The following is an 18,850-nucleotide window of genomic DNA, read 5'->3' as shown; positions in this document are numbered from 1 at the left end:
AGGAATCTGTCACTGTTTTAAAAATGTTATTAATTTAGAATAACTGGGTTTAAAACAAAAGCAAAAAAAAAAGCAAAAACAAAAAACAACCACTGTCTGACACTCTGAAATTTTACAATTTGATAATAGTCCCTTTTCTTTGCCAAAATTGGAATAACAGACTTTTTTCTTAGTGTGGGAAGGAGGCAACTGGTTTGAGGAGAGAAAAGATGGAATAAAACAGATGAAGAATAAGTTTGCAAACATATGTTAATATTTAGATTTTTTAAAAGTGAAAAGTTAACTAGTTAATGTTTTTCCACAAACTGTCTTTGATACTCTGTTTTGTTTATTCTATCCCAGAAGAAGTTAGCGGTATACAGCAAGATGCAGGACTCTCTGGAAGTCACGCTTCCCAGCAAACAAGAGGAGGATGAGGAGGAGGAGGATGAGGAGGAGGAGGAGGAGAAAGACCAGCCTGCCGAGATGGAGTACCTTAACTCTCGCTGTGTCCTTTTCACTTATTTCCAGGGAGACATTGGGTCAGTAGTGGATGAACACTTCTCAAGAGCTTTGGGCCAAGCCAGCACCTTGCATCCTGAATCTGCCATTTCAAAAAGCAAGATGGGGCTAACCCCCCTATGGCGAGGTAAGAATTCAAGAGCAGATGCCCTTCGGAGCTCGCTCTTGTTTCGCAACTGCCTCTACCAAGCTCCAGCTGGAGGCTGGCCCCTGGAGGACGGATATCCACTTGCTTTTTAATTTTTAAGGACAGCAAGGAATTTCTTTCAGACAAACAGCTGGATCAGTTTTGTCACATGTGGAATGCAGGGTTGGAAAGGATGCAGTCACACCCCTTAAATTCCTCATGGAAAAAGCAGTGATACAAGTGGCCCCAGTTTCTAGTGGCCAGACTGAGCTCCAAGCTTTCATTCCTAAAGCCCCGTGGCCTGGTGTGGATCTCTAAATAATAGGCGTGCCCAACTAAGCCTCTCAAAACTTACTCTAAAATCTTATTCTTGCTCACACCACTAGGTGTTGTGTGGTGACTTAGCTATTATGCTTCTGACCCAGGAAGCTGACTCTGTTCTCTCGGTGGCTTTCTCTCGGACTTTCTGTGAACCACTTACTCTCCACAACTTAAACCAGTGTTTGTACCTCAGTGAACAATAAGCTGGGGGTTGAATGGACTCTTCCTTGTTTCCTTCATTGTGGTGAGCAAAGGGACTGACTTGCATCAGTGTTTGAGTTTGAAAATGCTAGTGGGTGAGTGAGGTGTAGGATACAGTGACTGACAAAGCACCGCTCGAGAAATATGTTATACTCAAATGTTTTGTCCCAAACTCACCTGGCTCCAAGACATGTCTAGTAAAATTGTTTTGAACTGTGGACCTCACGAGTGAATCTTTTAGGAAACAAGGTCTTGGCCCCTCATCCTAGCCCTATGGGATGAGAAATTGGTGTGGGTTCATTTGTGTTTACATAGCCCTGCCAGGGAGTCTAAATCAGGCTCAAGTTTGGGAATCAGTGGCCTGTTGTCCCTTGCTTGGGAAGAGTCTATAGAGCCAGAATGCTTTCAGGAAGGTGGAGGGAATCACCAGTAACAATTGTCCTGAGTGGTACCAGTGATGAGGAAAGGCTGTCCACCTGCAGTAGTGTCTTGTGATCTGTGACTCATGTTACTGTCATAGGTGTGACTGTACTGTTGTGGGAGGAAACTGCAGCTGACACCACTGGTCCTTATCTGTAAACACACTGTTTTTCTTCCGCCATATGCTTGATTTTGTCATCCTTTTCCTTCTGCCCTCCTACCGACTCTTCTATTTCTCCCTTCCTCTTTTCCCCTCTTTTTCCCGCCTCTTTCTTCTTTTCCTTCAAGTCTACTTTATTCAATACTAAGGAGCCATTGTAAGGGGGTAATAGAACATGAACTCAAATAGCAGAGGCTTGCTAATAGTCACCCACATGACTGCTGCTTAATTGATGAGTATGTGCCATGAACTTTATACAGGGACAGACAGCCCTTGAGAGTTCAAGATGCTTAGAGAAGGAGATAATATCTTATTTGATAGCTGAAGAGAAACAATGTGAATAAGTAAGAAAATAACATTTCTGTCAATCAGCTTTTAGGTAAACATTTTGATGTATCAATAATTGATCACATCAACATAATTAATTCCAGGAAACCAACATATACCGGGGTTCCTTCTTCAGTGTATTGGCATATGTAAACCTCGGATGATATATAGTCTGGGAAGGAGAAAGTAGGTCCCCTGAAGCAGATCACCATCGATAATGCCAAAGACTTTTGGTATATGTGTAATGACTCTAAAATAATTCAACACTTCTATGTAGAAATTATAACAATCTTAGGAAGTGTTGATTAATTAGCTGTCTGATTTTTATACAGAATGGGAAAATGGTGATCATATATGTTAATAGCTACTGAAAGCATTGTCTTGGTGTCCTCTTAAATTTGCCCTTCCCATCTCTCACAGATTCACTAGTTGAGTTTGCCACAAATGTTTATTAAACTTCCACCATGTGCTATGTAATTTTCAAGGGACTGGACTCTACATTCATGGAGTTACTATTTTAATAGTAGAGGCATGGAATACACAAGGATATAAAAAGTGACATGCAAGGTGTTACTTTATGAACATGATGATTAAAGCCTTCACAAAGATAGTTATATCGGCACATAGGCCTGAAAGAAATGAGGGCATTCGTCATGTGAATATTTCTGGGAAAATGATCTACACAGAAGGAAGAGCCAGTGCAAAGTCCCTAAAGATGAGTAGCATTTAGAATGTTCAATGAGAAGGAAGTTCAACGTTTACATATTCAGAATAGTGTGTCTCAAGTCTTTTTGTCTCTTCCCCCATAAAATCTACACATGAATTCAATATTCAAGGTAGCATTTTTCACTGTGAATACTGAAAGATAAATATAATTCAGTAATTTAGGGATGTAATTATGTGAATGAAGTTCATTCCATGTATCAATATTTAAAAATTCAGTCTTCAAATGAACACTTTTAAAATTAATCAGTTAGTTGTATGAAATTTTCCTCTCTCCATTCCTTTCTCCCTTCCTTTCTTTCTCCATCTGTATGTTATATGTTTCTCTGGCAAATGTGCATATGTGTACGCTGGTGCATGAGCCTATGCACCTGTATGTAGAGGTCAGACATAAACTTTGGGTGTCTTGCTCTATCAAGTTCAGTCTTATTCCCTTATGACAGGGCTATTGTGTAAATCCAGCATCCAGAAAGCCCCAGGAATTCTCCTGTCTGCACTACAATGCTGAGGTTATAAGTGTGCGTATTGGTTGCAATTTTCTTATTTAAAACTAAGGCACAGGATTAACTGAGGGTTGTTATAGTTAATCCTGTAATGTTGGACAATGTCCAACGTGTTGTTTACTTTCCACTTGTGAATGGAATGGTGCCACTGTTGCTTATAGTTGCAAATTTCTTCCAAATAATTATACAGGACTTGAGGAGGGAGACCCACAAAATGTCATTACAGACATAGAAATCTTCCTAAAGAGGAAGTATAATGAATGATGTTCACATATGAATTGCTCATTATTCAATACTAATAGACAAAGCTACATAGAATTTGGGTCCTACTTATCATGGGTTCTGGCTCTCACCTTATTCCATGCTTCTGCAATATAGTGTTGGAGCAACAACTTAAAATCTCTTTGAGGCCAACTTTCCCAACGATAACTTATGCACACTACTGCTCACAGTGTAGGGTTATTATAAGTAACATGTGGAAGCATATGTGAAGGATTTCATGCAGAGCTTGAGTGAATGTAAGTCATGGAGGCAGACGCCTTCTCCTTAAATATGTCCACTCACTTGGCAGATGGAAAACCAATGTTGAGTCTTTTTCTAGAAACTTTGTTTTCTGGAAGCTCATATTTCTACCACAAAGCAATGTCTTGGATATAGTAGGAACTCGGGGCTATTGATGATGTTAATGGCATCATTGGGGATAGTTTTGAAAGAAGCTTCTGGCCACCTCACCTGTCCGAAACACTCCGGCTTACAGCATGGAGCTATTAGAGTCATTTACAGATGAACTGTGCTTGAACAATATGTTTCTTTAGTAAATTTTTAGACAAAGAGGGTGTATGTACTAAGAGAATTATAGCCATAATAGAATTCATGTCTTCTTGATAGGGCTAGAAATGGTCTTTTAAGATGTGTAGCTGTTAGAAAAACAGGTTGGGGAAACAATTTCTATGCCTTATCTTATACAATATCTTGTGAGTTATATCACACCCCACCATGCATTTCAGTTAAGAGAACAAAATAAGCTAGATTACCTCCTTATCCCCTTTTAACATCTAGACTGAGACATCAGTTTCAGATACATTCATGCTTTGCTTTTTACAGAAAGTGTGTATGTATGTGTGTGTGACTGTGTGTGTCTGTGTGATTCTATGTGTGTATGTGTGTGACTGTGTGTGTCTGTGTGACTCTGTGTGTGTGAGAGAGAGAGAGAGAGAAACTATGTGTATGTGACTGTGTGTGTCTATGTGTCTCTGTGTGTGTGTGTGACTACATGTGTATATGTGTATCAAGGAGAAGAGTAATTCCCTAAATTAAAAACCTAGGTCTATGGCAATTTCTGCCACTTATTTACTGTTCTTGCTTTTTCAAATTAAAATTTATTTGTCAATATGCTAATGTATCTTGGGTCTAGTTGGGGAACTTGGCCATGTGGAGAAGGCCTCTCAAAATGAATAGTGTAGGTTCAGCAGAGCCAAGGAGAAACAAAAAGAAGGGCCATGTCCTTAGGTGGTTGGTGGGGAGCTAAGGTTCTGAGCAGATGCTCATGGAGGCCCTGGAGGCCGCTGCTTCCTGGAAGTTAGAAGAGCGGGTGAGAGGAAAGTGAGTCAGCTCGTGATAGTGCCCCTCAGGCTTAGTCAGCTCCAGATGCATTGACAAGGCCGGTTTTGAGGAACGTTGCAGCAGAGTAACTGGAGGACAAACATTGGAGACTATGGCAAGGCATAATTCCGGAACGACCGAAAAGATTGGAACACATTTCCTTCCTCTTCCGGCCAGGAGAGAGTTGGTTTTTAATGGAAGCAGAATAAGCAAAAAATAAGCCTTAAAAGTATGAAGAGCCCTTTAGATTAAGGATTTAGCTTAAACAGTATTCTTGCTTTTTTCTTTTTCACTTCCTCTTCCTCCTCCTCTTCCTTTCTGAGACGTGCCCTTGCTTCTAGCTCTGCTCACCTGGAAGACATTCTTAGCGCAGGTTTTCAGTGAACTTGTAGACTCCTTCCATCTTTGCCTTCTTCCTGAGAGCTGAGATCACAGGCATGCACCATGATACTCTGAATATTTTTTTTCCTTGCAAGTTTTCAAAGAAAAATGTTATGTTGGACACTGATGTTTTTCATCTGTGTTTGCTCTAAGAATGTGTCAGCGGGAGATTATCAAATATGACTTACGATAGCACAGCTTTGTCTTATTTTCCATTTAATGTTGTTTTTATTACTTAAAAATTAAAATTTGAATCTTTCCTAAATTGTTTCTCAGTTTTTGTTCTCGCCTTTTGTTGTTGTTGTTGTTGTTGTTGTTGTTTTTATGTAGGGTTGCTATAAATAGTACCCTATTATTATGAAATTCTAAAAAGAGATTTAGATCTAAAAAAGTTGCTTGGCCTCTGTGATCTGTGTTCAGCTAGCTCCCCTGTTTCTCCATGTAACAATTTTTTTCTTCCTGAAAGTCAGATGGTGACATTACTTGGCATGCCTTAGAATTTATTAGTCAATATATCAATTTTGCCTTATCTTTCATTTTTAAAAAAGTGTGTATTCATTCCTCAAAGTGAACTCAACAAAATCATATTTAGGTGGTTCTGTGTGTGTGTGTATACACGTGCGCGCGTGCGGTGCTGTGGTGTGTTTGTATGTGTAATACTATCAGTGTTGGCACCATCCAAATGCTAAAACTGCCTGCATGAGCGTTGAATAGTGATGACTCCAGAATCCCAAGTGAGTCTTAATATTATGCAGTTCTGAATCCTTTCCACTAACCTTAAAGGTAACATTGCATAGCAATAGCTCTTGCAGTTTTTCATCTGCTTTCTTATCCACCAAATATGGCTGTGATTAAGTTCTCGTAAGCAAAGAGTCACATAATGAAAAAATTTACATACATATGAAATAAGCATGCTGGTTCTCCACACAGTCTAGCATCTGTTTCTTTGTGTCACTTTTTTTTTCTTTAAACAAGCAAGATACCAAATAGAGATTCTGAAGCACTGATTTCTTCGTGAACATATTTTCCACTCAGAATTGTTTCATTTACTTGTAAAATTCAGTGGTGTTTGTTGAGAAGGGCTGGGTAGATCCGTACACATTTTATATTTATCTCAGGAGACCCTACACAGACTGGAAAAATACTAAGTTGCTTTTAATTTTATTTTTCCCTGGGGAATTTTAAAGAGTGGCTCAATTTTTATGGAGTGTCATTTAAAAAAATAGATTTCTTCTTTCAACGATAATATGTTCACTCATCACGATACAGTCCTGTATAAATAGGACAATAATATTTTGGTAATGCAAGAATTCATTGTGTGAACTCATGTGTGTATATCTACAATCCTTGTATAGTTATGAGAATAGTTCCATCTTGATAAAAAACCAAGAGGAAGATATCCAGATAAGTAAGATGTTATTTCTGTCCTTTGGACATTTTCCTCAGGAGGTTCAGTAAGAGGAACTTATGTCCCTGGCACAACGTTGTAGTTCAGGGATTGTCATATTTCCTATTCAGGTTCTGCTTGTACCAGGAGATATGTTATGAGCACAATGAAGGGTTGGTATCAAAGACGGGAGGTGTGTGAGCAGAGTGGAAGATTGGTGGCTGGCAAGCTATGCCACGATGCCCCTAAGTCTGATTTTTATAAATGCTGTCTTTTAACCAGTAGTGATTATCACAAAACAGCCATTCATGAGCTTACTGGGAATGACTGAAGGCTTCAGCAACAATTTCTATCCTTTCTCTCTTGAAGAGAAAGGGTTCTGGATTCCATAGTGATGCTAAGAAGGAGATGATTATGAAACTGTGGGTGCCCGGGCACAGGGTGAGGGAATGACTAATGATAACACTCGTGCAGAACTGAAGCGAAGAGAAGGGATGTTCATGACTTGATAAGAGCAAAATCATTAGGGTACTTAGAGAAGATGTCAGAGTATGACAGATTTGTACTGATTTGGTTAACCTCGTAATACATGGGGTAGTTATATTGAATCAAGTAAAGGATGTTTAAGCCCTAGAAGTTCATGAAATGATAGATATGTTAGGTTAAATATTGCTACCACAGAGCACCTGTTAAAGATATCCTTTGCTCAATGGAAAAATATAAATTCTTCTATGTTAAACCTGACACAAAACATCAACAATGCATATGCATAGGGAATATCACTTGCAACCTTATGTCCGACTTGAACAGAAATAACCAATAGAATATTTGACAGGACGAAAAATAATGAGCAGGACAATTGCAAATATATGAATTAAAATACTTTATTACTTTTAGTGGAAGAAAGTGACAAAGAGATCAAGAAGTCCCCTTACGGTTACAAATGAGAAAAGACAAGTCTAATTAAAGTGAAGACTCACAAAGCCGAGCTTTTATAGATACACAATATTATAAGAATCCAACTATGGAGTGCACGTAGACCTTCCTAAATACACACCTGACCTTGCCTTTCCTTAGATTAAAACCTTTTCATGCTCCCTGGAAGTCCTTTTACGATAAATTTCAATTTCCTGGCCAGGAAGGCTGCACTCACCTGAGCCCTTACTGTCTCCACAGTCTGTCCATCGGTGTCTTCGCCCCGCCCACCACCACAGGCCCCTCCCTCCTTCTCCACCACCTCATGCCCCCTCTTTCTTTCCCTCTAACCAAATGTTGCCCATTAAACTTTATCCCTTAAATGCTACTGACACTGGTGCTATTATTGTTGTTTTGGGGAGCGTCTGTGTAGACTGTGTACAGATGTTTGTTCATATTTTGCCTGCTAGTCCATCAGACTAGAACTCCCGCTCATCTCTTCATAGGCCTAACTCCTATCCGGCCGTTCTAATTCGACATGGTTATCATTTTTCTGTCTCAATTTGTGGGCTTGCCCTTGAAAACATTTGCATGTTGCCTCCCTTCTTGGCATTCTTCCTGATTATAAAAAGAGTGACAGCTGTCTGTGCACCTTTGACTTCTCTGTGTCTGACCCAGAATCGTCGAGAAGCTAGAGATTGAACTGAGGGAACTAGTGGAGAGGAGGATCCTCCTTCTTCCTTCTCTGTCCACAAGTGTACGTTATAGTTTTTCTCAGTTTCTTAATATGGGCTAAAAAGCATAGCTCGACCTGAACCTTCGCTGGTTATGATTTCTAAAGAACCTCCAAATCCAGGAGATCTGGTTCCAATCTTAATTGTTTCTTCTGGTGGACACTATGAAGTCTACTGTCCTTTCACGACTGAGACACAGTCTTCAGCCATAATTGTTCCCTCTTGGAGGCATTATGAAGCCTACCGTTCTTTGACATTTGAGGCAGGCTATCTGGTTTTGAAGCGTAGGCCTGTGCTTGCCAACATCTTAGACTTTTGCCCTGTCTCCATTTTCTCCTGGAACTAGAGTGAGAATCATATGAGCTCATGATCAGCCTTTGAGCTGGTGTGTGGACATTTGGCTGTTCACATTGAAGGTTAAACCATGGTTATTTCCAAGACCAGAAAACTCCTGGGTTTCCACAAAAGTAAGAAGATAAAATATTCTTTTTGATGATCAATGATTTGGTGAGGACAGTTACATTCAGTCTTTCTACAATTTTTTTTTAACATTTGGCATTGAAATACTATATTTAAATAACAATTAGGTTGGCATTTAAAAGAAGTTAGCAAAAATATTTCCAATCTACACAATACCTCATCAATGGCACAAATGTTCTTCACCAGAGAAATATAAAGCAATGACCTCTGTTCAGAACCAAGAGCCACAAGGCTCGCAACAGGAAATGTAGCTATACATACAGTCATTAAAATGAAAACCTCACCTCAGACTGGGGCAGCAGAAGTCCAGGAAGCAAATGCAGGGGTTCGTTCACTCAGAACTTTCAATCTTGTCCCATTGCCCTGACATGGGACCCCAGAGGCAAACCCAGCACCAGCTCATTTCTCTTTGGAGAGAAAAACAGTGCATGGCAATCCTCTTGCTTGTAAAACATTACTGGACAAGAAAAGGCAAGTCAACCGTAGAACTGTTGTATCTTATGTAAATATTGTGTTTTCTGTCTTCTCAGACAGCGCAGCTCTCTCAAGCCAGCGGAGTAATTTTCCAACTTCCTTTTGGACCAGCTCTTACCAGCCCCCACCTGCACCCTGTTTGGGGGGAGTTCATCCTGACTTCCAAGTCGCTGCACCCCATGGCACCTTTACCACTGCAGATCCCAACTCTTGGCCAGGACATGGTCTGCATCAGACTGGCCCTCCCCCACCCCCTACTGCTTCTGAGTCTTGGCACTATCCTCTGACATCTCAGGTGAGCCCATCCTACAGCCACATGCATGACATGTACCTGCGGCATCACCACCCTCACGCCCACATGCACCATCGCCATCATCACCATCACCACCCAACTGCTGGCTCTGCCCTGGATCCTGCATATGGGCCCCTGCTAATGCCGTCAGTGCGTGCTGCCAGGATTCCTGCTCCACAGTGTGACATCACAAAGACAGATCCGACTACAGTCACCACTGCTACCTCAGCATGGGCCGGAGCCTTTCATGGGACAGTGGACATCGTGCCAAGTGTGGGCTTTGATACAGGTGAGCAGATATATTTCCTCCTTCCTTGCAAAAGAAAAAGTTGAGACATCACTTTTGGAAGATGCTTTTTGCAATAGATTTTTCTTGAAGCTAATATGCTTGCAGAACAGAGACATTTTGCAATAATTCCTGCATTCCTGTGGAAAATGGACTGACTAGCTTGTGAGAGCTTAGCTAGCTTGAGAAAGGTCTCAGAATTTTTCTCCCATCTCCTATGTGGGGAATCTGTTCCTTTGAACTGGATCTCTCATACCTTATGTTTATAAATAACTCAACTCTTTTGTAAATCTCCCATGACTGCACTCTATACCATGTGTTCTGCCCAGTACATTTCAAAAGGGGTGGTATGCCTCAGTTGTAAAACAGATTGTTTTTTGGAATGTGGTCTTCAGTCCAGATTTTTGAAAAATAAATAGGGACCATATTTTCAAAAAGTAGGCTTTTCCTATTCTTTTTCTTTCTTTCCTTCTTTGCCCTGAGTTTGTTTTCTTTCACCGCCCTTCCTCTTGTGTACTCTGGTTTAAGTAACACTGGACTTCAATAAGTACTGTAAACTTTATATTCAAAATACTGAGAAGTAGCAATGAAAGGATTTCTTTATAGAACACTTGCCTTTGGTGCTCACAAGTCCTAAAGGTCATGATGTTAGTGTTCTAGCTGTCATTGTCCTCAACCAGTTTTAGCTCCCAGTTGAGTCAAAGATGGGGACTGGATATTCTCTGTTGGTGCAGACCATGCAGTGTGGCTAAACATCACAGGGTGCCCTTTGTTCACTGTTATGTAGTAACAGAAAATAAAGCTGAAGTTTTTTCGTGTTTGGAGAAAGGTGTTGTTGGAATGGCAGCGTACAGGCTGCCACATAGAGCTGTGTGTCTGTTAGAAGCTTGCTGTATTTCATGTCTGTTGCCTCTGCGGTCAGAGTAACAGGCACAGGATGATGTCTCCTTCTGTTTGTTCTGTTCTGTCAATAGGGAGGAAATGGTCATGATTCTTTGTTGCTCTCTGTTAACTTTTGCTTTTTTTTTTTTTTTTTTTAAGTTTAAAATTTGAGAATGAGTCTGATCCTTGCATTTCTTTTTCAGGACAAATTGAAATAGTCTCATAAAGTTTAAAAGCCACATTCTTAGCTTTGGAATCAGACAAAAGAGGGCTTTTAGTCACTGAAATATCTTGAGAGGATATCTTTTGGGTTATTAGTCCATGATTTAATGTTTCTTGAACATTTACTGTATGCAATTAGCAATTATTTCTTCCCTTTATATATGTATGTCCACATATTAGTATATTTATATATTACACAAAATATTTATATCAATATATAAGAGGTTATAAATAAATGATAGGTTTCTCAAGCCCGGATGTAGTATTTCAATTTTCCCCAATTGATCTTTGTACTTACTCCAAAAGAATGCTGAGCTAGAAGCTCTGTGATTCCTCAAGTAATAAGGTTAACAGTGGTGTTAGCAAGCAAAGTGATAAATGATAATAATGACTAGTAGTGTAGGAGGGAGATTCCCTACTGGATGTCCAAAGTGCTACTCATGGTCAGTGTAAGCTGAGGAATTACATAGTAATCATGATTCATCCCTAGTGTATGTTTGCACCCAACTGGGAAAACAAAGCAACCACACAGATTAAGACGAATTACTGGCAGAATCATTGGACGTTTCTGATTAGACTAACTTCCACAACAGACTTTTTATTATTTTGAACTAAATTTATATTCAACAACAGGTGAAATCTGGCCTCCAGGAAACTTTCCATAGTCATCTCTACCACATTTCAGAACGCCAGGATTATACAATGTTTGCCATAGCTGTTTCTGAAAAGAGTGACGTAAGGCACAAGATCGTGTGTTTACTCTGCAAAGGGCTGTGGAAGGAGGAGCCAGCACCTCTTGCACAGGCCGATGATGAGAGACTGGAAGACACTGAGTCATGTGGCTATTTCTCCAGCATTCACATATAGTATCAAATGCCACATTTAAATCCCAACTGAAAGGGCATGACAAGGATCGGTTTTTACAGGAAACATCCTTTGAGCCAGTTTGTGGGCTAATGTGCTAGGGGATCATATGTTTGGTGGGTGAAAAAAAAAAACTCCATGAGCCAAGGGATTCGCTTTTAAATATCAGCATTTGCAAGTTCTTGGTTGTGGCTTGCCTCTGGGGAAAGGGACATGACACTGGATAGGGTGTCTTTGTTCAGTTCATGCTAATTCCCAAAGAGAACAGTTTCTGAGAGGGTCTTGGGGTAACAATAAGAAAATGGATGCTTCAATCACAAAGAGAAAGGGGCTGAGTGGTACAACTTTCAGTATATGGGACCAGCAAGAGGGTAGCGATCACCCCCTCTACTGTTCAAATCGGTTGTGATAACCGATGTTTCCATGTAAAAATCTAAACCAAGGAGTGAGTTGTGTAGCTGGATTTGAGAAGAGGAACCTTTTTGAAATATAAACCACAGGGACCTGACTGTGCAGGCTGGCCTCTAAAGTGGCTCTACTTATTTAGATCAAGGCTGAGAGGCCATTGAGCAGCCTAGCTAAGAGTGAGGTGAGTCAGGTGAGTCAGTCAGAACTTTTGCCCAAATCCAGTAATCTGAACTGGCAAAATCTAGTAATTTTCATGTATCATCAGGTGACAAATACACTAATTCCACTATTTCGAGAATATTTTGGTAAAGGACATAGTAGTTTCACCCATAAAGGAAGGGTCTTCGGGTTGCTGTTACAAAAGACTACACAGACTGGTGGCTTCCTAACAGTAGAGAATTGGTCCTCAGTATTCGGAGACTGCTGAGACCAAGGTCAAGGTACTGGCCATTTTTAAATCACGGTAAAACCTGATATTTTATTCATGACTGATCAACTTTTAGGTTTAATGTCACAAAGTGGCAGGCCTAAATTAGTCTTGTAGTCGCTTTTATAAGGGCACCAGTACCATCCATAAAGGAGCTTCTCTCTTGATGTTATCTACTCATCTCCTAACACTAGTCCTTTGGGGATTTGGATTTCAGGATATTTATCCTGAGAGAACAGAAACATCCCACTTGTTGCACATAAAATTATAATTATGACTCCAGTTTTATTTTTGCAGAATTTAAAGAAATTGAGGGGCTCTAAGGAGGAGGATTGAACCTCGTGTGTGACAAAGGAGTTTCAAAGTATTGTATACAGCATAATTAAAAGGCTTTTAAGGGACAATTGGGAACATTTTATGCTTTTCTGGTTTTTCTACCCCCTTCACTACTGCTTAACCCTCCTTTAGTGGCACTAAAACAACAATAGAACATAAGTGAAGAAGCCATCCCGTAGAATCATCTGGAAACTTAGATAGTTCCAGCTTCCTCAGGGATATTGCCTCTGTTAGTTAGTGGATATCTTAAGTTTGGAGTCAGAATGCCAAGTTTTCTAACGCAGTTTGGTCTGTAAGACAAAACAAGAGTAACACTGAGCAGGTTACCTCAGCTTCCTCTCTTATAAAGTATAAAATTAGAAATATACAATATAAAATTGATTCAGTAAGTCAATTATAAAGGTGCTAGCACAGGGGAGGGTGCACTAAAATTTCTATGTGTGTAGAACTGAACTTTCGTTTTGACTTTAAAAGTTATTGCTTAGTTATAACTCAGAATAACACATGCCCAATTTAATAAATATGATTAAGGAGTTTTTAGTTATTCACCATTTTGGATAATAATCCTTGATGTCTAATTCTAGTACATTCTATCACCTCAGTAAGCTGTTTACTTGTTTAAATATATTCTCAACTTCCCCCTACTCTCCATTCGTGGTAGCTATCAATTTACTCGATGCCTCTACAGAGTTACGCTTTCTCATCACTGAAGAAAAACTGAATCTTACGTGTGCCTTCTCTCACTTAACATGATGGTTTCAAATGTCATCCATGTTATATGTGCATAGAATTCCAGTTTTTTCCAAGAGTGGATCTCATTTCATTGCATAGAAATATCATTTTTATTTACCATTTTATTGGTAGATATTTTATAGGTCCCAACATTTGATTTAATGATTAAGTGATAAGTTACTATTATTAAATAAATTAATTTAATATAATGTGTACTGCTCTAAGCTGTCATGTACAGATGTTTGTGTGAACCAGTTTTTAAGTTTCTTTAGAATATATCCGGTGAGATTAGAAGAACCTCCCTTAAAATATTTATGGGATTCAGTATATGTGGAGCTCAAAAGTTAATTTACTCTATTAGTAATAATTTTTGTTACAAAGTATGTTTCAGGTTTTAAATTAACTATATCTTATTATAATGGAGTTCTGAGGTTGGTAGGTGAAATTCTTCCATAAGAATAAAATGAGTTCCCATATTTTCTGAAGGTATGAACTACCTTGAGGATAGTCATTTGTGCACATAATTAAAAAATTTTCATGCTAGACTTGTGCGCATTCATGTGTCCTTGAAGTTTGTGCTGCTGTCACGCTTGGCTTACTCTCACCCTACTCTTCTCTCTGTTGAACAGGTTTTACACACATACATGCTGATATCATCACAAATCACCTGTATCTGCCCTCCTTAGAAACATCTCTACCCAAAGCCTGCTATCACGAATCTTGTATTAGTTTTTCCCCTTCTTATTTGCAGTTTAAAAAAAAATAATGGGTTTTGCCAGTTCTGTGGGAAAAGCACTCTCAAAATGAGGCTTTGACTGGAAACAAGATCTATGGTCAAATGAACTTTTTGACAGAATATTCTGTATGTCTCATAGAGATCATCATTAATTTCAGTATTTTCAAAGTTTTTATCTGTTCTTCCGTAAATACACAGTTAAGTTTTATGCCGGAGGAGATTTTTACTTACTTCTTTCTTAGGGTCACACTGTGTTTTAAGCATCCTTTTCTTAGAATATGCTTTGAAAAATTCACTTACCTTAACTTTTTCCTCATATGAAACATCACAAATTTCAATTTGAGTGAATAATGTGGAGGATGGTAAGATCAAGAAAGGATAGGAAGATGAACTTCAAGCAAGCACAGAGTATTGAACTGGTTTGCCATGTGTAAAGAGGAGTTTAATGTAGTGGTGTTTGCAGCTTTGTGCCTGTGTATTATCACCCATGCGTGTGATGATCCAAGTGATTGTAACTGTGTGCCTTGTATTAGCAGCCCCGCATGGGGTGACACTACGTATTACTAATCTGCTCATTTTTCACTGGTCACAGGATTCTCACGTTTCAGTAGAGTAGCTTCTAGCTTACAGTTTTTAGTCATAATTTAGTTAATATAAGATGTACAATCTTGTAATACCCAGTCTCTTTTTTTTTTTAATTTAAATTTTCAATTAAGCTTTGCCAATGAGGCATCTTTACTGGGATACAAAGCTAAGTTTGTTTGTAGCTTTCAGGTTGTTCACTACAGTTGAACTTACCGGAAGTAAAAGGAGTTTTGATTTGTGATGGGGCTTCTCTATAAACACAAGCTGTTCCTGGCTGCAGCTTGTGTTCATCTGTAGATTCACAGATTTATTTCTCTCACAAGTCCTCATGTTATTTCTGCTACAAGTTTGTTATGATTTTGGTTTTTTACTATGATGAATGTCATAATGCCTTATATAAGTGTGTGTGTGTGTGTGTGTGTGTGTGTGTGTGTGTGTCTGTGCATGCACACATGCATGCACACCCAAGTGACATACAATTAAAATTCAAAGAGAAATAACATGTTGATGTTATTCGGGCTTCTGAAAAGTACATCTAAAGAAATACATACATTTATTTAAGTTACTAGTAAATATTTGGATTCAGTGAGAGAATCTTTAGATGAGATTTCCCTATAATATGATAATAAAATTTGGTTTATCTCTCACTAACCAAGCAATCTTCAGATTCCAAATCAAGATTATATATCAAAAGACATTAAGTTGTTTTATATAGGAAACAATTATTGTAGGTATTAGAGACACAAATTACTGTGAAATGAAGGCTGTGAAGTTTTCATAAATACAGAAAACTGTATTTCTATGACTTCATCAAGATAGTGAGGCATAACCTGGATTGCTTCTGCAGAAATCTTTCTTGAGGCCACTGTGATGGGTGATTCTGGTAAAGGCAAGCAGCCCAAGTCTGATGATCTGTGTGTGACCCCCATGACCAACATGATGGAAGAACCAACTCCCTGAAGTTCATTGCCCTTTGTGACATGCATTCTCTGCTGTTCTCTTTTGGTCTCCATGTGTACTGCACTCACATGTACAAACCAACATGCAATTGTACATATAACCACATATAAAATACTTCTGACAACTGCATGCCTTTAATTCCAGCACTCAGGAATCAAGGCTGGTAGAACTCTCAGAGGTCAAAACCAGTTTCATTTGCCTAGTGAATTCCAGGTTACCCTTGGCTACAAAATGAGCCTTGTCTTAAAAACAAAGTTGGAAAGCAGGAAACCTGAGACTAATTGCCTTGAGAGCATAAATTTTCATATAAATAGGTAAAACTGGGCATCACTGGAAAATAGAAAAATGTCTTTATTTGCTTATTTCTCTTTAGAGGCCCTAAAACTGATAAAACATAAAAGCACAGTCACATTAGTTTTCTGAAACTTCTATAAAATTTGCTAACAAAATTCTGATTTAACATGCATTTTGTAAGCTGAATATTCCATGAAAGTGTTCCAAATAACAAAATTGTCTTTTAATGTAATTTAGGTTCGAGTTATTGTTGCTTAAAATTGTACTGAGCAAGAATAGAGGAAGAACTCAGTAACAGATTGTGTGTTGAATGTGTATAAAAAGCCTATGTTCACCTAGCATCCTCTCAGTCCGATTGCTATTTAGTGTGTAGTATTCCCTTAAAATAGGTCTAAACTATGCCCCTGAGTGCTGATTAGCCACTGGTAGTCTTCTGCTGGTAAATCTAGGCTCCAAAGATTGGAAAACTGTTTGCCAAATGACTTAATAATCTCTCCTAACCACTTTAAAATATTATTAACTATAATCTAGTTGTAAGTTAACTGTAAATTCTATCTAATAACTTTTTTAAAGTTCACATTTATATAAAAAAAAAAGGTTAAAAGAAAACAAAGCATTACCCATCCAAGACCTTTGAATATTTTCTACAGTGCTTTATTTTTAGGATTTACAGTAAAAGAGTTATGTTTCAAGTTTGGAGAGGAACAGTCAAAGAGCCACAAGAGTAACAAGTCCTATAACTCAAAGCACAGAGGCTCTGTGATATTTTTACCCTAGAGCATAGAAAGTACCAAAGAGATAAATATTCTAGATGCTTCATTTAAAACATTTGCTCCACTTCACCTCTTCGCAGAAAACATATATTAACCATCTGGAATCTGGATGATTAGGGATTTATTGACTTACTTATTGCCACTTATGATAATGTTTATAAATGATTAGCAAGAAATTATGAAATTATATTCAGTTGTATCAAATAATAAAGAAACTATTTCTAAATATTTGATCTCAGCATACAGAATGAATAAACCAAAGTTTGATCTAGAAGCCAACTCTAGAGCTATATGCTTTTTCAATGGCTTTAATTAATACATCTTACTAATATTTATAGAATATTGGATATTTTCATTGATGGTGTTATTTCAATTGAGTTAGCTAAAATGCCACAAAAATACATGACATTTTTAAAATCATAGTAGGCAGAAAGTTTACAAATACAATGTTGTAAAAGACAACTTGATCAAGGTGGGAGTTTTCTTCCTCAGCTATATTGCTGGCAGAAAATTAAAGAGTTGTAGTCTTTTAAAAAGCTATCCTGGAAAGTAAATTAGCATTAAAGGTACTCTAGCTTTGTTTCAGTGTCTTTATCTGCATGACTCTACCATGCTTACCAAACATTAACAGCACAAAAAATATGAATAAAAGTATTTTGATAATGTTTATTAAAACATTGCCAATCTTTATAATGTTTATCAAAGCATCAAGAGGAATCTATGGGTAATTATGTTTTAGTATTGCAGAATGAGAAATATGCAGAAAATTTTATGTACATTCTTTAAAAGCAAAAGATGACTGTGACTTATATGTGTTTCGATGTGATTTATAAAACTATATAAATTTAACAGGAGCAAAGAAAACCAGTTTACTAAATTATGTTCTACTTGGAAGCTATGAATAATAAAGTCATTATTATGAATTTAGTGATAAGAGGAAATATGTTTAAAACAAAAATAGTTTATATACTTTATATATGTGTGTATGTATATATACATAGGTGTAAGAGAGAAAGGACACATATATACACATGTACATATATATGTACATATTATATACACACATACACTCACATATATGTGTGAGTGGTATTAAGAATCAAAACCAGATTCTGTAACAACTTCTATCCATAAGTAAAGGAGGTAAACGAGAAGAAAGAAAAAAGATTGACTTTATTAGTAACCCTCCTCCCTAATCACTTAGGGGCCTATAAAGACTGCAGTCAACAAAGAAGGACTTTTTTCTTTAACTTCAAAAGAAATGTAGGATATTTGTCTAGAGTAGAGTTTCGACAAAACTGTCTATAAAATTGATTTCAAGACTCTTCTTACCACTTCCCTGTACTGGGCTATTCAAGTCCTACCTATAACTTCTCACTTCCTCTTTCTTCTGACCTGAGCCAACTGTGGAAGTCAATGATTCAGTTGTGTTTCCAGATGTGGGAGACTGTGATATGAAATGAACTCTCCCATGACTTGTAAAGGTGGGACGCTTCAAACTGAAAACTTCACACTGAATGTGTGAAGCATCTTGAGAAATTGATACAAGCTGGGGCTATCTCTATCACATTTGTGACTATCTAACTTTATCTATTTCTATTCTAGACAGTTAGCTGTGATGTTTGTTAGCCAATTTCCTTAAGAGTGGTGTTTACAAATCAGTGGGGTGTTTTTGTTGTTGTTGTTTTCTTCATTGCATGGTTTGGGAGAGAAAATGAAAATGATGGAACTAAGAAAGGGAAAAGAAACGTAAGAATTTGAGAGGTTATGAACATATACATCTTGAGAATTTTTTTC

The 18,850-nt window shown here is 38.1% G+C and overlaps 1 protein-coding gene across 5 annotated transcripts in view; it reads left to right on the top strand.

The window, feature by feature from the left end:
• The window catches only part of VGLL3 (vestigial like family member 3), a 47,166-nt gene that overhangs the window by 12,257 nt on the left and 16,059 nt on the right, over nucleotides 1-18,850 (top strand). For 2 of the 5 annotated variants that reach the window (XM_084800854.1, XM_084800856.1), the window contains exons 2-3: nucleotides 346-628; nucleotides 9,313-9,837. In XM_084800854.1, the coding sequence (XP_084656980.1) occupies nucleotides 346-628; nucleotides 9,313-9,837 (808 nt within the window). Of the gene's footprint in view, nucleotides 1-342; nucleotides 629-9,312; nucleotides 9,838-18,850 lie in introns of all 5 variants that reach the window. The other 3 variants (XM_084800853.1, XM_084800855.1, XM_084800857.1) reach the window with 2 other exon arrangements.

The sequence above is a fragment of the Acomys minous genome, assembly GCF_964271855.1.
Source record: "Acomys minous genome assembly, chromosome: 11".
Taxonomy (NCBI): domain Eukaryota; kingdom Metazoa; phylum Chordata; class Mammalia; order Rodentia; family Muridae; genus Acomys; species Acomys minous.
Note: the sequence above shows the minus strand (reverse complement) of the source record. Positions and strands in the feature narration are given on the sequence as shown.